The following is a 22,624-nucleotide window of genomic DNA, read 5'->3' as shown; positions in this document are numbered from 1 at the left end:
GTGAGAAAGGCTGTTGGGTGGGAGCCAGGAGAGGCTCACAAAAACAGGAAGATGAACGGTTTGGAGAGGCCCTTATCTCTGTTGGAGATAAGGATCAAGGAGTATTCGGGGCCCAGTAGTGAAAACCAGCATTTTGCAAAGGGTTCACTCTTTATCCTGAAGGCCCTGGGGAGCCAGGGAGGTTCTAAAGCAAAGAACTATTGTGATGAGATTTGTAAGAGGATGAGAATACATTAAAGCAGTGGGCCTCAAAGAGAGGTTCTCAAACCCCTTGCATCAGAATCTCCTGGAGAACCTGTAAAATGCAGACTTCCAGGCAAGCTCTATCCATTCGGGAGATGGAAATCTGCATTTAAAATTACCCCCCCCCCCCACTCTACCCAGGTGATTCTGATGCACTTTGAAGTTAGAAAACCACTACACAGAGAGGAGGCAGGGAGATCTTTTAGGGGCAATACTCACTAGAACGGAAGCTCTATGAGGGCAGAGACTATGCTCGTTTTTTTATCTTTCTTGTTCACGGTGCCTAGAAGAGTGCCTGGCACATGATAGGTGCCCAACAAATATTTGGTCTAGCGGTGTTAGGAACTTCAGTCTGGGTCCTGATTTTGTCTTGGATTCATTCTGGGACCCCAGGCAAGTCTGTCCCCAGCCGCATCTCTTTCTTCCCCTTATCTGTAGAATGAAGCGTTTGGAGATAATCCCTCAGAGTACTCTGGGTTCCTCTCCTAGCCAACTGCCTTCATCTCTTAGGGGAACCAGAGGGATTGTGGCAGAAGATATCCTTCCTTCCTTCTCCCTCCTTCCTTTTTGCCTTCCTCTGGCCCAGAACAACCAAAACAATAGGACACAAGCAGCACGTACTGAAATGACTTTTAATATCTCATGTTGCAGCAAAATTAAAAATATACAAAAAGTTTGTGGTGTACAAAAGAGTCTCAGTACAGAAGCCCCAGCTTGGGGTCTCCTCCCCCTCCTGGGGGAAGCACAGAGGGGTGAGTGGGGGTGGGGGACTGAGGATGGCACAGATGTAGTAAATACCAGGAGGTGGGACCGGGAAGGAATGGGAAACAGGGGTGGGCCAGAGCGGGACCGATTAGGGAGCAAAGAGAGGACCTGGAGGGGAGAATCACCAGAATTGTGCTGAGGGAGGGAAATCAGCCCCTCAGCCATGGCTAGTGGTTCCTGGAGTTGGAGACAGAGTGGAAAGGGAAGCATCAGTGCTGGGAGTGTTCTGGTGGGACTCCCAAAGGACGTGGCCTGTGGTCCCACCCTGCCACCAACGGCCCAGTGACCTTGGGCTGGTTGCCTCCATAGGCCTTCCCCCTTCCATAAAACAGGAGGCTGGATACATAGATTCCCAACTTGGGGTCCCAGACCCTAAGGAACCCTGGAGGCAGGAATGGGGGCCCATGAGTGCTCTTCAGAATTATGTATTAAACACTCCAATATAATACAGACATTCCCCAACCCTCAAGCCCTAAAAGCTAACCAGAGGCCTTGGTAGCCTTTATCTGCAATCAGAAGCTCAGCTTGAGTTACTTTAATGTGGAAAGATGAATTATTCTTTAAGAAGTGAGACTTGTTTGGGAGAAAAATCTTCCAAACTATAGGATCCCCAGGGGTGAAAATAATAAGAGGGGACCCTGGGAATTGTTCGGGTCCTTTCTAGCTATTTTACGAGTTTGGAAAACCAAGGGGGTTGGGGGCTGTGTTGTATGAGCTCGCTCCCCCTGCCAAGTTTGGTGGGCTAGCCCAAGGGAGGCAGGTCTGGTTTGGGTTCTGGGATATTTGGGTGAGAGAGGGGTAGAGGAATACCCTTCTCCCCACCCCACCCCTGCCCTCCGCCCCACCTTTTGTCTCAGGCTACCCTCCACTCTGGGATTATTGCAGGTGCCCAGGGGCCCCCCACCCCTTCAGCCTGGCCTGAGGGTGCCCTTACAATGATTGTGCATAGAAAAAAGGCCAGGATTGCTGGGGAGAGGGCGGATCCTGCCTTGCTGAAGGGTGGATAAGGCCAGGCATTGGAGGACCTCTTCCCACTTGCCCGGGGGTGGGGGGGAGGAGGTCTGCATCCAGGAACCAGGCCATCCCGGGAAGGGGCCTTCCTTTCCCACTTCCATAGTTTCCTGCTCTTCCTCCCCTGGCCTCCACCTGCAACAACCAAGGACCCAGAAATGTCCTAGCCTGTCCTCAACCAGAAGGACATGTTATAATCCCTTTGCCCCCCAGGCCCCAAGTCTTAGAAGGCCCTCTGGTTGGGGAGGGGAGACTTAGCCCCCTTGCCCACTGCTGCCCATATATGGCTTGGCACTCAGTCCCTTTCAAGGAGACCTCACAACGCATATCAGTACAGGAATTGGTAGCTCCTCCCCTGAAGTCCCTGCCTCCAGCTTTACCTGGGACAGAGGTAGGTGCCAAAGGGTGACAGGGGCCAGCACAAGATGGCGGCAGTTGGGTCTTGGCTTTCGGTCCTCCTCCTCTCCCTGGACTCTCCCTTCACACAATGCAAGTTCCTCCTAACCGGGGGCCCCAACACTGGAGAATACCCCAGCCTCCAGCTTTTCCCCTTCAGGTATGGAGAGGCCTGTAACCCTTATCAGACGATGGTTCCCCAGGCAGGGACCCTGCGAACACCCAGGTCTCCCTCCCCTTTCCACTTTTCAGATGAGGGGGGAAGGGGAGACACTTCTCAGGTGGCCAGTTGGTGGGGGGGGGGGGTTTAGAAAAGTCTCAGAGGGAGCCAGGGCTTCTGTCCTTGACTTCCCCAGAGGGGTTTCCAGACTCCACACGGCTTCCTCGAACCTTCTCAGCATTTTGAACTAGAGATTTCAAACAGGCGGCCCATGGGCCAAGTCTGAGATTAGTTTGGCCAGCACAGGGTTTTTCAAACATTTGAGTTCTAGGGCCTATAGGCAGGGCATGTACCCCCTGTGTTTTCCAGAGTCCCCCCCACTCCCTATTGTATGGCACTTGCCCTTCTCTCCTTTTCTTCATCACCTGAAGACATTTGAACTTGCAACCCATACACCCTTGTCCAGGAAAACCTCCCCACTGCCTGAGGTTTCTGTGAACTCCAAGCCCAGGTGCGCTCCAAGGGAAGGACCTGTGGGACTTTAGCCCTTTGGAGGGCATTGGGGTGCCAGGTAAGATCTTCCCTAGATACTCGCAGCGCCCTTGGCCCTCGCCAGGCTTTTCTCTCCCTGGCCTTTTCTCTCCCTTTCCCCAACTCTTCTAGTGACATGCCTCTGTGGGATTCAGTGCGGCAGGGAGCTGGCAGGGGTAAGGCAGATTTGGGGGGGACACAGGATGGGACAGATGAGAGGAGGGGACCAAGAAAGCCTTCCTTTGGGGAACCCCCGCTGGGGAGGGGTGGAGGTCTGTGCTGTCTAACCAGGGTGACAGTTACAAGGCACGTGGTACATCAGTGCATGGAGGTGTGACAAGGGGTGTGTTGTGCCTGGAGAGGTTCGGGGAGCAGTCAACAAGATGGGAGATCAGTTCAAGAAAACTAGGAGACAGAAGTCTATCCTGGAAATGGCGATGTGGTCTCCTGGGGGTAGAGATATCGAGGGCGAATTTGGTACTCAGTGTCCTCTTCTCTTCTTGGCAAAATTAAGATGGCCCCAACTACCTCTCGGCTCCAGGAAAAGCCTAACTCTGCCACTGACTTTCTGTGTGATCTTGGGAAGGTCCCTGGCCCTCTCTGGGCCTCCATTTCTCTTCTATAATAGATGTGGAGGGCAGGTAGCTTAGGGGACCCCAAGGTTCTGGGGGGCTGTGGTTCTGAAATATTCTCTCACTGCAAGGACCCTGTAGGGATTCTGGGAAGGACTAAGCAGCCAGGCTAGGGTGCAGGACAGAGATTGGGGAGCAGGAGGCAGGGACCCAGGGGGTCCAATTCTGGCAAGGAAGAGAGGGACTGGCTGAGGTAGATTGTGTCACAGAAAAAAAAAAAAAAAAAACAACACCAAAACAACAACACATGGGATGATGCCCCTTCATCACTCTGACCGCTCTATCCCAGTGAAATGAGGACTCACGGGGACCAGATGAAGTAGAGACAGGCCAGTGGAGAGCATGACCTCAGGACAGGAAGCGATGGGGTCCTGAGCTCCTGGATATATGGGGGGTGGGGGGTGGTCCTTAAGAGACTAAGCTCTTTCCTGAGGGTGAGAAGCAGGAGAAGGCAGCTCCGAGGGCCCTTTGACTGTGGCATTTCCAGTGCTGGGTTGTCCTTGCAGGCAGAGGCTCTGAAGGCAGGTTTTGTGGGAGAGAGATGTAGGGGTGGGGAGGGAGTAAGGTCCAAAAACGTGGCCCTGGTTTCCCTGAGAGCCTCACGCTGCCTCTTAGCACTGCCAGCTCATTCCTATTCCCTGGTTCTCTGGTGGCTTCTGGATCTGTAAGAATTTCCAGCTCCCGGGAGGGCATTTTTAACTTTTCCTTCTAGGGTGCTGGATCATGGGGCAGCCAGACGGACCACTGTAGTACACTGGGGAGTAAAATAACTTGCCAAGGCTGACCCTCATGTCACTTCCCTGAGCCTCTTTACTCCTTTGTAAGATAGGTTGATAACAGCTGCCTTGCAGAGCTGTTGCAAACAGGGGCGAGTTTAAGTGAAACAAACAGTCAGTCCTGGGGAAGCGGTCGGCCAGACCTGTGTCTGCCTCCCCAACGGGTGAACCCACCAGAGGGCGTCTGGGTCAGCCCTGGACCCCGCCCCCCTCCCCATCCCCTTCAGGCCTGGTTCCTGAAGCTTCTTAGGGATCATGGAAGTACTTTCTTCAAGTAGGAAAAGCATTCTTTGTGTGTTGGCGGGAGGGACGCACTCACCATCTGGGCCTGTGTGGATGTCTACGCAGTCACCTGTGTGCCAGGCGGTGAGGGGACTTGCGTCACAGGTGTGGTGTGTGCTTGTGTATATGTGTATGTGGGCAGTCCTGCCCTCTCTGCCTTTGGGGTCACCCTGCACGTTGAATGTGGTCCTTTCCTTATATCCTCAGCAAATTCACCCTCACTAATCACTATCTGAAGGGACAGCAGGAGTCTGGGACCTGTGGGGCTAAGCTGCCACTCTGGGCCTCAGTTTCCCATTTATAAGCCGAGAGAGGCTGAACCAGAGAGGGCAAAGTGCCTCTCTAATTTGCATAGTCTAGGATTCTCATGCACCTCCTCACTCCCAGCCCAGGTCTGCATCTGTCCTTAATATCGCCTGCTGTGCCCTTGCATTGAACACACCTTAGCTGGCATGGGGGGGGGGGGTGGGGACTAAATAGTGGGGGTTCTAAGCTCTGCTTAGAGGCTCCGTCCCCTCAGCCCACAGAACTGCCTACTTCTCTGCTCCCACACTCCCCCACCCCATCCAGGACTGGCTGCCCCAGCTAGAGAGGAGGGGCCACGGGCAAGTGGTCCCATGGGCACCCAGGATATGCAGGAATGGACTGCAGGTCCTAGGGAGTTGTCAGATCTGAGGCAAAACAAGTCAGCTGGAAAACTGACATCCCAAGGAGCTATATCTGCAGGGTGGCTGAGAGCCAAGATTTATGTCATGTCCCCAGAGCTAATTTTTTTCCAGCTGGAAACCAGTTGGCAGTTGAAATGTCTCAAGGGTTGTGAGGACAATTTCCTCTGGGGAAGACGGCTGTGGACCAAGGTGGATGGGGCATAGAACTCCTATAAATCCCAGAGATCTAGAACTGGAGTACCCGTTCCTAGAATATTCCACTCACATGGGATTCTAGAGCCCCCTCCCCCACCACCTTGGCAGGAGCCAGAATCCCCCAGAGCAGAGTAGCAGGGCTCCAGTGCCCTCACCCTCATCACAGAATCCAGATCAGAATGACTCCTTAGGACATTTTATCAGCTAAGTGCTTGAAAACTTAATCCAGAATTAAGAATGTCTCTCTAGAACAATTCCCCTGCTAAGTGTGCTAGGACCTCACCAGACAGAGTATCTGTTGTATTCAAGACTTTTATCTAGAAGAAATGTTCTAGAGACTCATCTAGAACAAACAATGGCTCCTTGAAACGTTTCACCTGAGGTTTCTGGAACCTCATCCATAACAGAGCCCATAACAAAGGGTGTCTCCTGATGAGTTCACCTTGGAAACATTCTCTATGCTGTGCATTGAGGGTTCCCCTCCCCCCAACCTGCTATCTCTTCATGCTTCTGCTGGCTTGGACCCCCTCAGTTGTCTCAGGGTTCTTCTTCCTGTCAGCCCCCACTCCAGCTCCCTCTTTTAAGCCCCCTTTTGTCCAGGCTCCGGACCTCAGACCCCACAGGAGCTACACCAGCCTTGTCCACCAGACGTTCAACCTTCCCTCACATCTTCCACGGCCTCCTCCGTCCTGCTCAGAGATCTCCTCTCTCCAGAGAAGTAGCCCACACCCAACACCCCCTGAGGAGCACAGGGCCTAGGTCACGGACCCCAGACGGTGCCCTTTCTCTGGCAGGTCCACCAGGAGCGACATGTGGGTGACTCCAGGCAGGGGAGAGGCTGTGGTGCCCCTGGCACCCGACGTGGCACGGAGGCCTCCTTGGAAGCGGGGCAGCTAATGAGGAGTGTAGCACCAGTTGATTCCCTGGGCCCTGGTTCAGGGGAGTTTAGGAGATGGGCCACAGGGCTGCAAACAGGCCTAGGGCTGGGGCCTCCACAAGGCTGCCCCCTCCCCAGAAAGAACCCATGGTTCTTTCTCCATAAAGGTCAGGGCCACTCTACACTTGGACCAACAGATCCACACCCCTGTAGCTGGGCGGCCCTGAAATTCCAGGCTCAACACTGTGGTCGATGTGGGGTCGGCCAAGCCTGTCCCTCTTCGTGGGGGAGACTGTGGCTTACACCGTGGTCTCATACTCCAGCAACTCCTGGGAGGTCCCCACGCTCCGGTACTGCAACCGGGGAGTGACAGGAGACGAATACTCCAGCGCCAGAATAGTCTTCCGGAGCCGGCGGTCAATAAAATGAGCATCCCATGCAGGGTACTTCTTACGGGGCAGGTCGATCCGAATGACAGGCCCCTCTGTCCGCAAGGTACGGGGCACTGGTGTGGGAGGCAAGCCAGGCCGCACCTGGAAGACAGGTGGCGTGGGGGTCCCTGCACGCTCGCCCCCCACAGAGGCCCCATCCCGCTCAGTGCCTGTAGTCCTCGGCAGGGACCTTGGGGGGCTTGTGACAGCGTCGGCCGGTGGGCCACAGGGTCCTGGGGCCTCAGGGCAGATGCAGCCAGGCATCTGGGGACCCAGCATGGGCCCATTGGGGTGCAGGAGGCAGTAGTAGACACACATGAAGAATATGCCCAGCGCGAAGCTGGAGGCCACCACGCAGACCAGGATGAGTGAGTGGAAGTCGGTGGAGAAGTTGCGGCTGGAGTACCAGAAGCCAGTGAGCACAGCGTTCTCAAGCAGGACGATGCAGTAGTAGAGGGTCATGCGGCGGCGGCTGCGGCCCTCCTTGACGTTGAACCAGCAGAAGATGTAGATGATGCCCACCACCATGTTGTAGATGATCTCCTCCCACTTGGACATGCAGAAGTCCGTCTCGCCCTGGATGACCCAGAAGGTCATGACGCACCAGTGGGCTACGATAAAGATGCCGAAGTAGAGCTTGTAGACGCTGGCAAAGAGCGCGAAGGCCAGACTGCGAGCGGCGATGGTGAACAGGTGCCACAGCACCTGGGCCACAGCGCCCTTGTAGGACAGTGGCCGCTTGTCGTCCCGTGAGTCCCGCAGCACCTTCTGGTAGGAGGCCAGCGTCCAGGCCAGGGACACGAGCGAGGCGGAGGTGGACAGGGCTGCAGAGACAGGGTGAGGGCAGGGCGGGCTGGGTTAGGGGTGGGTCCGGGTTGGGGTGTGGGGAGAGGGGGGAGGGTTCTGGGTCAGGAGCTGGGTTCCGAGGAGGTGTGAGGGGAAGGGTCTATAAATCAGGAGGGCTGTGGGGAGGGTCCGGGTGGGTGGCCTTCAAGAGCAGTGATGGGGGCAGGTAGAGCGGATGGGGCTGGGTACCTCTGGAGGAGTGGGAGCATAAAGGGGGAGGGAAGGTGGGTGACTTTGGTCTCCATAAAGGCCAGGGCCAGGTTTCTAGAATAGGGATATCAGGATTCAGGAGTCTTGGTGGAAGGGTGGGAAATTAGGGTCCAGGATTCTGGGAGTGAAAAGGGAAGTGAAGAGTTGGGGGGGGTCACGATTAGGGCATGAAGGAGCCAGGAGGGGACTATTAGTAGCTATAGGCCACCAGGGTGAAGCTGGGGTATGTCGAGGGGTGTCCAAGCTAAGCACAGCTGAGGGCACGGGAAGAAATCTGCAGTGGGAAGTTTTGATTGGGGCACAGTATCCTAGGCAAGGGGTTCCCAGGGGCCTGAGGGTGGTGATAGAATCTTTTAGGTCATTGAAAGTGGGATGGACAGCGTGCGGGTGGGAGGAGCACGGGGGTGCTGCCCGGATGTGGTTTTTGTCTGACAACGAAGGTTGGCCTGGTCTGTGAGAGTTAGGGAAGGGGCAAGGTTGGTGGTGAGCACCTGGGGACCAGGTAAGCCTGGGAGGGGTCCCCAGGGAGTGAAGGCCAGTGAGGGGGTAAGTAAACAGACTCTCTGGAGACTGAGGGTGACTGAGCAGGTCTGTAAGTCAGAGGGGTCCCCCAGAGATGCAATCTGGGATCAGGACACTTCCGGGAATGAAGAGCGGGGGAACTCCAGAAAGGGCCCGAGGTGTGGTGATGGGGTCAAGGGCCTCTCTGGACTTAGCAGAAATGGGGTCTGCTCTGCCCTGGCAAGGAGGAAGGGGAGGAGGGCGAGAGCGGGCAGCACCCAGGGGTGCCAAGGGGAGGCGAGGAGGTGGAGCCAGGCCTCTCCCAACACGGAGGGTAAGCAAGCCGGTGGAAGGGACATGGGGGGGTCTCCAGAGGCCTGGTGGGTGGTGAGAGTAGCAGGGGCGGGGCCTCCAAATCCCCGAGGGTGGGCAGGAGTGGGGGTGCTAGGAAGGAGGGGGGCAAGCAGACTACGGAGGATGAGCGAGCCCCGGGCGGGGGCGGGGCGGGGCGGGGCTCACCGGGCAGCAGGTCCGGCTCGCCGCCGCGGTGCACCAGGAGGCTGAGCTGCAGCACCAGCTGCGGCGCGCTGCGCAGAAAGGTCTCCAGCAGGCGCAGCATGCTCACGTCGGCGCTCTCGAACAGCATCCGCCAGTAGAAGTGGCGCCGCAGCCGCTCCCCGCGCCAGCGGCTCTGCAGCCCCAGGTACATGGCGCGCAGGTACCTGCGGGAGGGACGCCGTGCTCAGGCCAACACCCGCCCCCTCCTCACCGCCCCGCGCGCACTAGTCCGGGTCTCGGCTCCCAACTCGCCCCCAGCCCCCGCCCTCCCCGGGCCGCGAGGCCAGCGCCCGGCGCAAGCGCGCCGTGTGCCCTCTGTAAAGTAGCGCCCAGCCCAACCTGTTTCCTCGGCCGTGGCCTGGACATATCGGAAGGATCGCCTCCCCAGGCTGTCGTCGGGGGACCCCGAATGCGCGCTCATTAGCTTAAAGCGCTTGGCACAAAGTAAGCCCCTGACTCAGCCTTCTCACCTTCATTTCTGCTCCCGGGGCCCGCTTTCTTTGCAGGATTCCTGACACTTCACAGTGCACTGAGGTTCTAGTAGCCTCGTGATTGCCCTCATTTTACGCATGAGGAAACTTGAGGCCCGGAGAGGTATGCCACTTGTCCAAGGTCACACAGCTAGGAAGCAGTGGAACCGGGATTCAAACCCAAGCAGCCTGGTTCCTTCAGGAACACTCTCTGGTGCCAACCCCCAGCTTCCGGGCCTGTTGCCCAACCCCACCTCTAAGTGGCCAGTTTTTCCCCACAGGGCACAGGGAAGCTGCTCATAGATCCCCTGGCACGAGACTTTGCTGCTTCCTTCTTGAGCTATTTCTCCCAACAAACGTCATGGCTCCAACTGCCCTGTGCAGGTCACAGACCCCAACTCTCCATGTTCTCCCTCACTGCTGGGCTTTTGCACCTGCTGTTCCCTCTGCCTGGAACACCCGTCCGGGTCCTCCAACCCCACTCCAGCCCCAAACCTGGCAACTCCCGCTTTTCTTCCAAGGCACAGCCCTTAAACATGACCTTTTCCAGGAAGCGTCTGCTAACCACTTTCTACCAGGGGTAGGGACCTCTCCCGGGCTTCTCTCTAACCCACAGTGGGTTGTAACTGCCAGGTTATGCGCCCATCTCCCCCAGGCTGAGAACTCTATGAGGATCACTAGGTCAGCTTGCTAACTGCTGTACCCTCAGTTCTTAGCACACAGTAGGTGCTCAATCTGTGTTGGCTCAAAGAATGAATGCATGCATAATTGCAAGGTTTTGTTTGTTTTTGTGTTGGAAGTTTGTTTAATTAAATGGAAATCTGGTAACCCAGTAGGGGGTATGGGCAGGATCCTGAAGTCCTGAGTGCAGGTTCTGACTTTGCTTCTCATTTACCCTGTGATCTTGAGCCAGACCCTCTCTGAGCCCTAGTGAATCCCTCCCAAAGTGGCTGTGAGAATGAAATGGATGAGAATATACTCTGCACCTATGAAGTGCACTGCCCGTGTGGGATGAGAAGGGAGGGACCTGCCATCCAGATCTCTGGATGTGCTTTTCCTTCTCTGCCCTTGTTCTTTGCCTAGAAGCTCTGCCCTGGGTTGTTGCAGCCATAGACCCTGGCCCCCAAGCCCCTCAATTCTCTGATTCATGGGGCAGGCACACCCTTTGCTGAAATCAGAGAGTGCTCTTCTAGAAGTTATCTCTCCAGAAATCAGGGGAGAAAATCCCAACACAGATTCAGTGATCCTATCACTTGAATCTGAAATTGAGGAACCAGATATTTGGGGGTCTCCTCCCAGATGTGAAGTGCTGGCATTTTTAACATGTTGTTTGGGAACCTGGGGACCAACTGTATTCAACTGTGTGTTGCCAGCCCACGAGGAGAATCACGGTACCCCTTGGAATTTGGTATCAGCTGATACCCAGAGGTTCCCAAAATGAGTATCCCAGTTATAGGAATGGTGTGGCCCTCCCTGAACCTCAGTTTCCCTATCTACCAACAAGAAGGATGGGCTTGATGACTCTGGAGATCCTTTTAGAGCTAATGTTCTGGGGCTCAAACCTCCTTCCCCAAAATGTGGCCAGAAACATCCCATTCAAGGCTCTCCTCCCCATCCCTGGGTCTTCCCAGCACCAATCAATGGTGTAGACACACCTTCAACATGACACAGTGTAGGACCAGCAGCTGGGAAGGGGAAGAGGGCTGGTCCCTCAGAAGTGGACTGAACAAATGCAAAGGCCCTCAGTCTAACTCCCCCATCCAATCCTAGAACTCCTTCGGCAATTCCCAGCCTCGTGTGTTTACACCTTCTGCTTGCACGCTCCCCAGGATGGGGAGTCCCTACCTCTTAAGGCAGGGCCCTTGCCTTCTGAGCACCTTCAGGACTGGATTGTGTTTCTTCTGATGAGCAGAAATGTGTTTCCCTATGCCTTCCATCCTCTGGGCCCCTGCCTTCCCCACCACTTAAGGATCCCTTCAGCCAGAATCATTCATTCACTTACCAAGTATATTTTGATCGCTTGTTATGTGCCAGGCCCTGTGCCCAAGGGACATAGATAAGATAAGATCTGAAGTAGATGCTCTAAGATGCTTGGGAGCCCAGAGAAGAGATGGGTAACTTTAGCTTGGGCGGAGAGGAGATCAGGGAAGACTTCTCAAAGAAGAAACATTTCATCTCAGTTTTAAAGCATGGGTAGGATTTGAAGGCACACAGGAGGCAGAAAGGCATTCCAGGCAGAAGAAACGGCCGAGGCAAAAGCATAGAAGCATGAGAGGGCATGGCCTTTTAGGGGAACGGCCAGTGGTTTGCTGGGGCCGGAAGGGAACTCAAATTGTGAAGGGCATCAAATTCCAGACTGAAAGGTTCATATTTTATTTTAAATCTGAATTCTATCCCACAGTCAGGGTGATGTGATCGGTTTGCTGGCTTAGAAAGCTCGCTCTGGAGGCTGGCTTGGAGGAAAGCCAGGAGAGGCTGGGGTTTGGTCCAGGCCTGAGATGACAGGCTGAGCAAAGGCAGGGCACAGAGGAGGGGCAGAGAGCAGAGGAGAGATGGCTAGGTGTGGGGGATGGGGGCTATGGGAGAGACCAAGATGGCCTCCAGAGCTTCTGGGGAGCCCAGAGCACAGACCACCTTCCCCAGCCTCCATCTTCTCCCAGACCTATTCCCTTCCCTATTCCTGTGGCTCTGGCTTTGAACAGAGAGGAGAGACCAGCTGGTCCAACATGAAGGGGCCTGGGGAGTTGGGGGAGGGCGACACCCTGGAAGTTTCTCTCAGGCTGAGGACCATCTGTTTCCTGGCCCGGGTCAGCATGAGGGAGGCCCTCGCCCAGCCAGCATCCTTCACCACCTGACAGGCTGCCTCCCACCTCCCCGCCCCCTCCTGCCCCCTCCCCTGCCAGCTCCCAAGGCCCCTCGTCCCAGATAACCGCAGACAAAGGGCTCACCCAGCCCAGGGCTACTGTGGGCCGAGCAAGGAAGGGAGAGGGGAAGGAAGGAGGCCTCTGATTCCCAAAAACATGGTGTTGGGCAGGGAGTGTGGAAAGACCCTGCTGCATTCTGGGGATGAGTGGACATGGGTACTACCTCACTCTGCCCCTTTTGGCAACAGGACCCCAAAGTGTGGGTTCCTTTCAGCCATCACTAAACACTCGCTGCCAAGGGCCTGTGAGGTTTTCATGAGCCTAGGAAAACGTTGGAGGCCTGGAAAAAAAAATTGGCTCTAAAACACAGGGAAAAACTGCAGAATCAAAATTAATAAATGTTTAATTAAATGTCTGCAAAACAGAACATGATATCAGCCAGTTGCCTGCAATTTGGCTCTTATCTGGTTATATATAATTTACATTTGGTGTTTGATGTAGCTGCATTTTAATATGCTTGATAGATGTGGGGCCCACCAAGGTTTTAAAACAGCCCTGCCCAGGACATACCACCTAATTTCCCTGCGCCTCAGTTTTACCTTCTTTAAGAAGGGGCCTGGGGGCGCCTGGGTGGCGCAGTCGGTTAAGCGTCCGACTTCAGCCAGGTCACGATCTCGCGGTCCGGGAGTTCGAGCCCCGCGTCGGGCTCTGGGCTGATGGCTCGGAGCCTGGAGCCTGTTTCTGATTCTGTGTCTCCCTCTCTCTCTGACCCTCCCCCGTTCATGCTCTGTCTCTCTCTGTCCCAAAAATAAATAAACGTTGAAAAAAAATTTTAAAAAAAGAAGGGGCCTGCACTCACCATCCTGCCTGTGTCACAGCCCCTAGGGTGGGGATCAGAAAGGCAAGGTGGCAAAATGCTGGGCTTGTGCGTTTGCCTCCCAGCCCTGATCTGGATGCTGTGTGGCCTTGGGCAGTCTCTTTGCCTCTCTGAGCCTCATTTCTGTCTTGGTTGTGAACATTGAAGGAGGTGATGGGTTTGAAAATAATTTCTACACTAAGAGGGGTGGGTGTGCACAGAGAGAGGGAGCACATGTTAGGTGGGGGCCTCCAGCTCCTCCCGATCACCGAGCAGCCTCTCCTGAAACCTCTTCTGGGAAGCCCACCCTGCTCCACCCTATTTGAAGGGAAGTTGGAAGAAGTTGATTTTCACCACAAATGGGACCAACACCACCCACAGAAAAGGACACCCCATCTCAGGGAAAGGAATCCAACCTGGGGGTGGGGTCTGGGGGTGCATCTGGTCTCAACAAAAGGCATCCCCGGTCCATCCATCCTTTCCACTGCCACCACCCTGGTCCAGGCCACCATCATCTTTTGCCTTCTCGGTGGGTTCCCTGACTTCTCCTGCCCCCTGTAGTCCACTCTCCACGTGGCAACTGTTGGAATACTTTAAAAACCAGTCAGATCACATCATTCCCCGTCTCAAAACCTCCCAAGGGCCTCCCATCACACTTAGGATAAAGTCCAGTGGTTTTCCCTTGGCTCGTGGGCCCTAAACCATCTGGCCCGGCCTCTTTCTCTCCTCGTCTCAAGCCAGCATTCCAGATGGCTTGGAGGTTCCTCAAACCGGGCCGAACTTGTTCCTGACTCAGAACCTTTGCACTTACTACTTGCTCTGACTGGAACATCCGTCTCCAGACCCTTCCGTGGCTGGGTCCTGGGTCCTCACCGGCTCCCGTGTCACTTTGTCAGAGAGGCCTCCCAGGTCAGCCATCCCCTGTGGGCCCTCTGCCCTCCCCACCCCAGTCTCATCACTTGCATTGCCCTGTCTGATCTTAATATAGCCTATCAAACAATCTTGTTTATTACTTGACACATTTATGTTCTGTTTTACCACTGAGCTCTATGACGGTAGGGACTCTGTCTTGGGCACCACTGTCTCCTCAGCATTAGTACCTGTAGTAGGTGCTCAATAAATATTTGTTGAATGAATAAAGGTGAGAGAGTGTTCGCGTGCATCTTTCTGCTGACCTCAGAGGCCCTGGGGCTCCTTCGCCTGAGTTTTCTTATGGCCAGAACACCTTGTGGGCAACTCCTGTCCTCACCGACTCATTCCTGTCCTTCCTCCTCCAGGAAGGCTTCCCTGATATTTCTTAGCATGGTTGGGCCCCACACAACACTGACTTAAACTGCCGAGACCGGTGTGAACCGAAACCTAACAGGTTTACCGTCACCCATTTTACAGTGTGGAAACGGGTGCTCAGAGGTCTCTTTTGGATTAATTTGCTGGCTGCCCATTTTGTGCTCAGAGAAGAAGAAGCCTGTCTGGGAGGAATTGGCAGAGCAGGTAAGTGTGTATCGTTGAGAGTGGGGCTGGGTGGGGGGAACCTACCCCACCCTAGAGAAGAGAGAAGCCAGCAGGCAGGCAATGAAATCGCTTGCTCAGATATGCAAAAAGCTCTCTCTTCTAGACCCCATTGCCTCTGAGAGCAGGCAGCAGGATCCAGAAGTGGATGGAGCTCATTCCCTGCTTCCTGGGTCTGGTTGCCATTGTGACCCAGGAACCTCCCAGTGTCCCCAGACCTGGGAACTTCTCCTCAATGGGCAGAAGGGAGGAGGAAGGATGAAGGGATCTCATGTCCCTGAGAAACCAGGAGGCTCCCGGGCCCAGTGTCTGGATCACTCTGTCTCTCTCCTGTTTTTCGTTCTTGTATCACCCGGAGTCTCTCGTGGTGGCCAGGATTTCTGGCCTGGGCCTCAGTCTCCATGCAGATGGCCAGCTTGGACCCATCGTTTTGTTTGCCCTCAGATCAGGTCCGGGGCCTTGTCTCTGTCTGTGACTCAGATCAGCCTGTTGTCATGTCTATCCCTTGACTGCAGGGTTAGCCTATTTATCTTTTCTTCAGTTACTGTCAGTCAGTCAGTCTGTTATTGAGTCTCACCCTGGGACCCTGGGTCAACCCACCTGTCTGTCCCTTAGACTACGGGTCACGCTGCCTCTCACATACTATGCTCCTCTGTTAGACTGACCTTAGGGTCCTGGGTCAGCCTATCTGTCTGCTCTTAGAGGCTGGGAACATCCGTCTGTGTGTCCATTAGAAGTCAGGATGGCTTGTCTGTCCCTTTGGATACTGCACCTGCCTTTCTGTCTGTCTGTCTGTTTCTAGGATCCTGGGTCTGCCTGTTGTTCTGTCTGTCTGTCTTTCAGTCTCTCGGCTGCCTGGTCCATCTGGTGGTCTGTTGCTCAGCTCGTGGCTCGGCATGACTGCCAGTGTTCCTGCCGTCCTCCCCTGCCTGCTCCTCCTCTCCCGACTCTGGGTCTCTTTCTGTCTGTCTGCGTCTCTCACGTCCTCAGCTCCTCCATCTGTCGGTCTCGGCGTTTCTGAGTGTGTGTTCTCGCCCCTTTCCACTCCCCCTCACGGCTCCGGGCCAAAAACACAGCAGCTTCCAGCGGCTCCCCCACTCGGGCTCCATCCAGGAACCACCCCCCCACATGGCTGGCTCTCTGGTCTCCCACACGGGCCAGGCCTGCAGATTCTGGAAGGTGAGCCGGTGGAACTGATGGGAAGGAGCAGGAACCCCACCCGAGCGGAGCCCGTGACTGTTCTGTAGGTGTGTAGGGGGACAGCGTGCAGGTGTTAATAATAATGATAATAGCTCACATTTATTGAGCACCAACTGCACGCAAAGCCTTGTTATACAGACTGTCCGTTCCTCACGGCAGATATTTGAGGTGGGTGCTATTATTATGCACGTTTTACAGATGAAGAAATGGAGACCCAGAAAGGGAGTGGGGCTTGTATAAGTCACACAGCAAGTTAGTGCCAGACCTAGGAGTCCGACTTGGCTCTCCATGGGCCCCTGCCTCGGAGGTGATTCGGTTCCCTGGAGGCTGTGCAGTATGGCTGCCAGGGAAGACCCGTGTTGGACAGGGATGGACCTAAAAGCTTTGACTGAATGACAAGTGTTCAGAGCAAACAGGAGGAGGTAGGACACTGGTAATTGGAGTCAGAGGACTCAGGCTCAGTCCTTCACTGGACTTTCTGGGAAAGTCTAACCCCTCTGGGGACCTCAGTCTCCACTGAAAAATGGGCCCTAGTAACCAGATTCTTGCCTACCACAGCGGGTAGTCATCAGGCTCACAGCCCACCCATCCAGTTCTGGTAACGTTAGGGCCCAACAGCAGTGTCTTGAACCCAAGCACTTCCTTCCACCAGGGGGCACCATTCTAGTGCAGGCCCCTGAACGCCAAGCGGTAGCTGAGGTCTCTTTCTTTTCTTTTTCTTTCTTTCTTTCTTTCTTTCTTTCTTTCTTTCTTTCTTTCTTTCTTTCTTTTTCTTTCTTTCTTTCTTTCCTTCCTTCCTTCCTTCCTTCCTTCCTTCCTTCCTTCCTTCCTTCTTTCTCTCTCTCTCTCTCTCTTTCTTTCCTTCCTTCCTTCCTTCCTTCCTTCCTTCCTTCCTTCCTTCCTTCTCTGCCCTCTGAGCTTATTTTTAACACAGCTGCCTGAGGAGTCCTGTGAAATTCTGATCAGGTCGTGCCACACCCTACTATCTTAGAATAAAATCCTCACCATGACCTTCAAGGCCTCGTGTGATCCAGGTTTGTCCACCTTGGAGAGCTCATCTGCCTCCACCTTCCCCTCTTATGCCTCTCCAGCTGCTTCCTGAATACCCCAAGCCCATTCCAGCCTCAGGACCTCTGCCTGGACAGGGGCTTCATTCTCAGTCTTTCCATAGCTCAGTGTCACCTCCCCAGATCCCCCTCACACCACTTCCAGAGCATTTCTACCCACCCCTTGGCCACTTTCTGTCCTGTCACTGTTTTCTTTCTTTTTTTAAAGTTTATTTATTTATTTTGAGAGAGAGAGAAAGAGAGAGAGAGAGAGAGAGAGAGAGAACACTAGAGGGGGAGGGGCAGAGAAAGAGGGAGAGAGAAAATCCCAAGTGGGCACGGGGCTTGGTCTTGTGAACCCTGAGATCATGACCAGGAGTCAGACGCTTATCCACTGAGCCATCCAGGCGCCCCTGATTTCTTTTCTTAATGACACATATCACAATTTGAAATGGTCAAATTTCTTGCTTACATATTTGCTGCCTGTCTCTCTCTGATGGTGGGGACCATGGTTGTCCTGTTTTTGGCTACGTCCCTATTGCCTGGCAGAGAGTTAATGTTCAATATATGTTTGTTTCTTGAAAGAGTGAATGTGTAAATGTACCTTATATATTATGTACTTTATATATATAATTATAATTGTGTAAATGTACCTTATATATTATGTACTTTATATATAATTATAATTATATATAATATATAATGTAATAATTATATAATATATTCATATAACATACAAATATATAATATTATAATTATAATTAATTATATTATATATTCATATGTTATAACATATACAAATATATAATATATATAATTATAACTAATTATATATATTATATATTCGTATGTTATATGAATATATTGTATAATGATTATATTATATATTATATATAATTAAATATAATTATTATATTATTATATTTATATTAATTATGAAATTGTTATATAATTTTTTAAAGTAGGCTCCATGCCCAATGTGGGGCTCGAACTCATGACCCTGATACCAAGAATCACACACTTTACCAATTGAGCCAGCCAGGCCCCCTGGCTTTATAAAATCTACTTAATAAGCTCCCCAAGTAAAGGCGGTCAAGTGCAGAGAGAAAGAACCCAAGCTTGGGAGTCAGGGAGACCCAGGTTCAGATTCTGGATCTATCATTTACGGTCTGTGTAGCCTTGGACAAGTTGTTTCCCTCTCTGAACCCCTCAGCTCAATGCCCATTTTATAGAGTAGCTATGAAATCAGAAAGTGGTGATAAGCATAAAATTCCCAGCCCAGTTCTGGGCCCTTGACCTATGGGAGGTTTTAGGAGTTGCCTGACTCGGACGCCTCAGCAGGAAGAGGAAGCCTTGTGGTTTCCAGTTTCGTGTCTGGGACCTATTCCTGAGACCTATTCCTAGGCTGGCAGGACCTATTCCCAGGAGGCAGAGGGTCAGAGAAGTCCCTTTGGGGAAAATGCATAGGGCAGGGTCTTCTTTGGGGGTCTTAGAAACAACCCCCGCTCATCGAGAGGCCTTCTGAATGTACTTTGCTAAAATCCTCACTGCAGACCCGTGAGATTTCATGGGCATGATTCCCATTTTCCAGATGCAGAAATGGAGTCCCAGAAAAGAGGAGGTTTGTTTGACATTTACTCACCCTGCATTTGTGAATACCTACGCAGCGCCAGACACTGTGCTAAAGTGTTGGTGGACACGATAGTGAGCAAGACAGACCCAGCCCATGTCAGGTATTGCCTCGTAGGAGACCTGGACGTTATTTAAATCATCATGTAAACTTGTAGCGACAAACATTCCATGGGTACCAGACATGCTCCAAACAGGATTCTGTGCTCTAGGACAGGAAGATCGGGCCTGGCCCTGTAAGGTGTGGCAGTCAGAGATGGCTTCAGAGGGGGGGTGGCTGCTAAGCCATCATCTGAAGCAGGCACAGGAATTAACCAGGTGAAGGAGGGAGCAAAGGGAATTTCTGGCAGAGGAACAACATGGGCAAAGATCCTGAGTTGCAAGGAAGCAGTGAGTGATCGGAGGGGCTGGAGCTCAGAGAAGGAAGCGAGAAAGTGTGAGATGGGGTGAGCCGTGGCGAAGCATTTGGTCTTTATCTTAAGAGTGATGGAGCCATGGAGAGGTTTAAAACAAGGGAGCAAGGGTAGGGCTAGCCAGCACTTCTGCATTTTAGAAGGAACACACTGTGGGGAGCAGAAAGGAGAGAGGCAAGGATAGAAGGTGGGAGACCAGTTACAGGTGAGAGTTGAGTGTGGCCCCCACAGAAGGGCACGGACTCCAGACGCAAGTAGCAGGCACTTGCGAAAGTGACTGGTCCAAGGTCAATAGCCAGAAGCATCAGAGTTGCACCTCATCTCAAAATCAGGGCACAGATCAGGCTGAGTCAGGCCCTGCAGACCCAGGTACAGTCTCTGGGTTCTCTGGGAAACAGTGGGGCCCCCTTAAACAGCCACCTTACCTGCGGTGGGGCTCAGGAAGCTCTGGAACGGCCCTGAGGCTCCCTCCCCATCTGCCTACCCCTCAATGCTGAGCGCTCCTGTAAGGATGCAAAATGGGACCTTCCTGGGGTTGGCAGCCAAATGAGTCATAAATGTCAGAAAAGAATGTGATTTTACACGTTTGGCTCCCGTTCGTGTGGTGCTGAGAGCTGGGCTGTTTCCCTCCTCCTTAGCAGCCCTCTACAGAGTCACAGCACCTCTCTCTCTCTCTCTCTCTCTCTTTTTTTTTTTTTTTTTTTTTTTTTTTTTTTTTTTTTTTTTTTTTTTGCTGGGCTAAGGCCAAACACTTCCCTGCCACTAATTTTAGGCTCTGGCTGAAAAGCTGAGACCCTCTCCCTCCCACCCACTGCTATCGGCTCATCTTTTCACTCAGCAGGAAGTAGGCAGCCCCTCTCCAGCAAAGCATTTGGGACGAGGTTTCCCACCTGGTTTGTCCTTTACTGTGTGCGTGCAGCCAGATCTCCGCTGTCTGAGCCTTACTTTCCCCATCTGTGAAATGCGTGCAGAACAGAGACTAAAACTCAGGACCCTATACTCTAGCCCAGGGCACTTTGCCCGCCCCCTCCCCTCCATTTCTCTCTTTTTCTGATATCTTTGGGCAGAGTCATCCCTATTTGGGAAGGCATGAGCCACTGGGGCACAGGGGTTAGGGTCCAGTCTCCTGGTGGCATCTGAAGGTACTTGGAGGCCCAGGCAGGGAGGAAGCACCATTTCTTTCTGTCCCTGGCCTGGGGGACCCTAACTTATAGAGAGACCAAGCTGATATTATGGGGGACTCTGGGCAAGGATAGATGGCTACCTTGCCTAGAGAGCAGAACAGCTCTAGCTGACTGCTACCCTGGGAGACTGTGAGCCCAGTATGGATGGAATTGCAATTTTTCAAGAATAGATGGAAATTAGGATATTCATGCAAAAAAAAAAAATTCCAACTTGGAGATGTTGGCAACTAATTTTTTAAAATACCATATGAATTTTTAAGAAATTATTATTCCTTTTTAAAGGTGTGATAACAGTATTAGGTATTTTAGTTATACTTTTAAAAAGTCTGTCTTTTTAGAGATGTCCTGAAATACTTGTGGATGTGGTGATATGATGTCTGAGATTTGCCTCAAAATAGCACGGAGGGGAAGGAGACAGGGTGGGGTCTAGACCTATGTTCTCCAACATCTGAGTGTCCAACCCTAGCCGCATATGGTTATTGAAATTTAAATTAATTAAAGTTAAATAAAATTTAAAATTCCGCTTCTCAGTCACACCCAGCACACTTCAAATGCTCAATAGTCATGCATGACTAGTGGCTACTGTATTGAACAGTGCCGATGTAGAGTATTTCCATCACAGCAGAAAGTTCTATTGGATGCTGCTGGCCTAGATAAAGCAAGGTTGGCCATGAGTTAAGTGTTGAAGCAGGGTGGTGGCACGTAGGGGGGTCATTATCCTGTTCCCTCTACTTTTGTATATTTAAAAATTTTTTTTTCCATAATCAACAGTTTCATCGAGCAGTAGGGAGAAAATACTGTGTGGGCCAAACAAACACATCCTCAGGCTGGATTTGCCCATGGGCCACTGATTTGCAACCTGTGATCTGGCAGTTAAGCCTCACGAAGCCCCCAAGTTCGATCTGCACAGTCTTAAAACCATAAGGGGCTTTACAGAGCATCTAATTTACCCTCCAAGCAGAGCAGGAGGCCCGGCTGCAGCTTCCCTGCCAAAGTCAGTCACTCTTGTCTGCACTTGTGTGGTGATGGGGAATTCACACCCTCAGGAACAGCCCACTCAGTTCCTGGACAGCTTGATTGTCAGGGTGTTCTTGCTCCTGTTCAGACAGATTCTACCTCCCTTGGACCTTGGGTTGTTATCTGTCCTCACACTATCTCTGGCGCCACAGGAAAAGTCTCTTTCCTTGAAAGATTGTCTGTGGATGAGGGTTAGCACGCATTAGGACTCCCGATGCCCCTCCTTTACCCCCTATCTTGTGACTAAGCAAGTGGGATGGCTGCTACTTGGGCCAATAATAATAGTGATCGCAGTAAATATTTCCTGAGCATATAGAATGTGAAAGCTCTGTGCATTTATATTATCTCAGGACATCTTTACAAGAACCTTAAGAGGTGGATGCTGTTAGGGGCGCCTGGGTGGCTCAGTCAGTTAAGCGTCCCATTTTGGCTCAGGTCATGATGTCGCAGTTCATGAGTTCGAGCCCCTTGTTGGGCTCTGTGCTGGCAGCTCAGAGCCTGGAGCTGCTTCAGATTCTGTGTCTCCCTCTCTGCCCCTCTCCTGCTCACACTCTGTGTGTGTCTCTCTCTCAAAAATAAATAAACATTACAAAAAAATTAAAGCAGTGGATGTTATCACCATCCCCACCTCACAGATGAGACTAGAGTTCTGGCTGGTGAAGCAACTCGCCCGGGGTCACACTAGTAGGAAGTCATGGAGCCCTGAGCCCGCCAGCACTCCAAGCTCTCAGCTACTCTGCCCTCTCGTCCGAGTCCCGGGGAATTCAGCCAGTGTTCTTGAGCCCCTAACTGGACTTACAGATGGGGGTAACTGAACTCTAGGGAGTGAAGTGCCTTGCTCAAGGTTCTTGTTTCAAAGAATCCATTTAGTTCGCACAAACATTTATTCAGGACCTACTGGATCCATCTCCGAAGTCAGCCATGCCAGCATTCCTGTATCCTTCTGGGAACCTAGCCCCAGGGCTGTTCCTACCGCATCTTATACAAATAGAAATGCATTGCCCTTAGCCTGCATTTGTCCACTGACAGTGTGGAAGCCTGCAGATAATAGGCCTAGCAGACCCCAACTGTGCCCACAACCATACTGGGGTCCCACACTGCCTTAGCGCCCCCCACATCGGCCACAGATACAAAGCCTACTTCGACAGACTCATGTTCTAGTAACTGCTAGGGACCTTGCCAAAGCTGGCCAGGTGCAAGGTCGCCCACAGCAGTTGAGGGTCTGCTCTGGGCCGGTCACCATGGGGGACGGAGGAAAGAAAGAGCAAGGCCTCACTTCCTCAGAGGCTTGTAATCTGGTAGGAAAACCAGCTAGGTGGGCAGGCGATCACAACAGAATATAATCAGGACTGTG

General features: G+C 52.7%; 1 protein-coding gene across 1 annotated transcript in view; it reads right to left on the bottom strand.

The window, feature by feature from the left end:
• Positions 1-856: 856 nt before the first annotated feature.
• XKR7 (XK related 7) overlaps positions 857-22,624 on the bottom strand; it is a 29,990-nt gene continuing 8,222 nt past the window's right edge. Inside the window, exons 2-3 of the mRNA XM_025932425.2 lie at positions 9,044-9,246; positions 857-7,791 (exon numbers count right to left, since the gene is read on the bottom strand). Coding sequence (XP_025788210.1) covers positions 6,836-7,791; positions 9,044-9,246 — 1,159 coding nt within the window. The 3' untranslated portion in view covers positions 857-6,835. The remainder of the gene's footprint in view (positions 7,792-9,043; positions 9,247-22,624) is intronic.

The sequence above is a fragment of the Puma concolor genome, chromosome A3, assembly GCF_028749965.1.
Source record: "Puma concolor isolate L17-30 chromosome A3, mPumCon1.1.hap2, whole genome shotgun sequence".
Lineage (NCBI taxonomy): Eukaryota > Metazoa > Chordata > Mammalia > Carnivora > Felidae > Puma > Puma concolor.
This window is presented reverse-complemented; position numbering and strand designations above follow the sequence as displayed.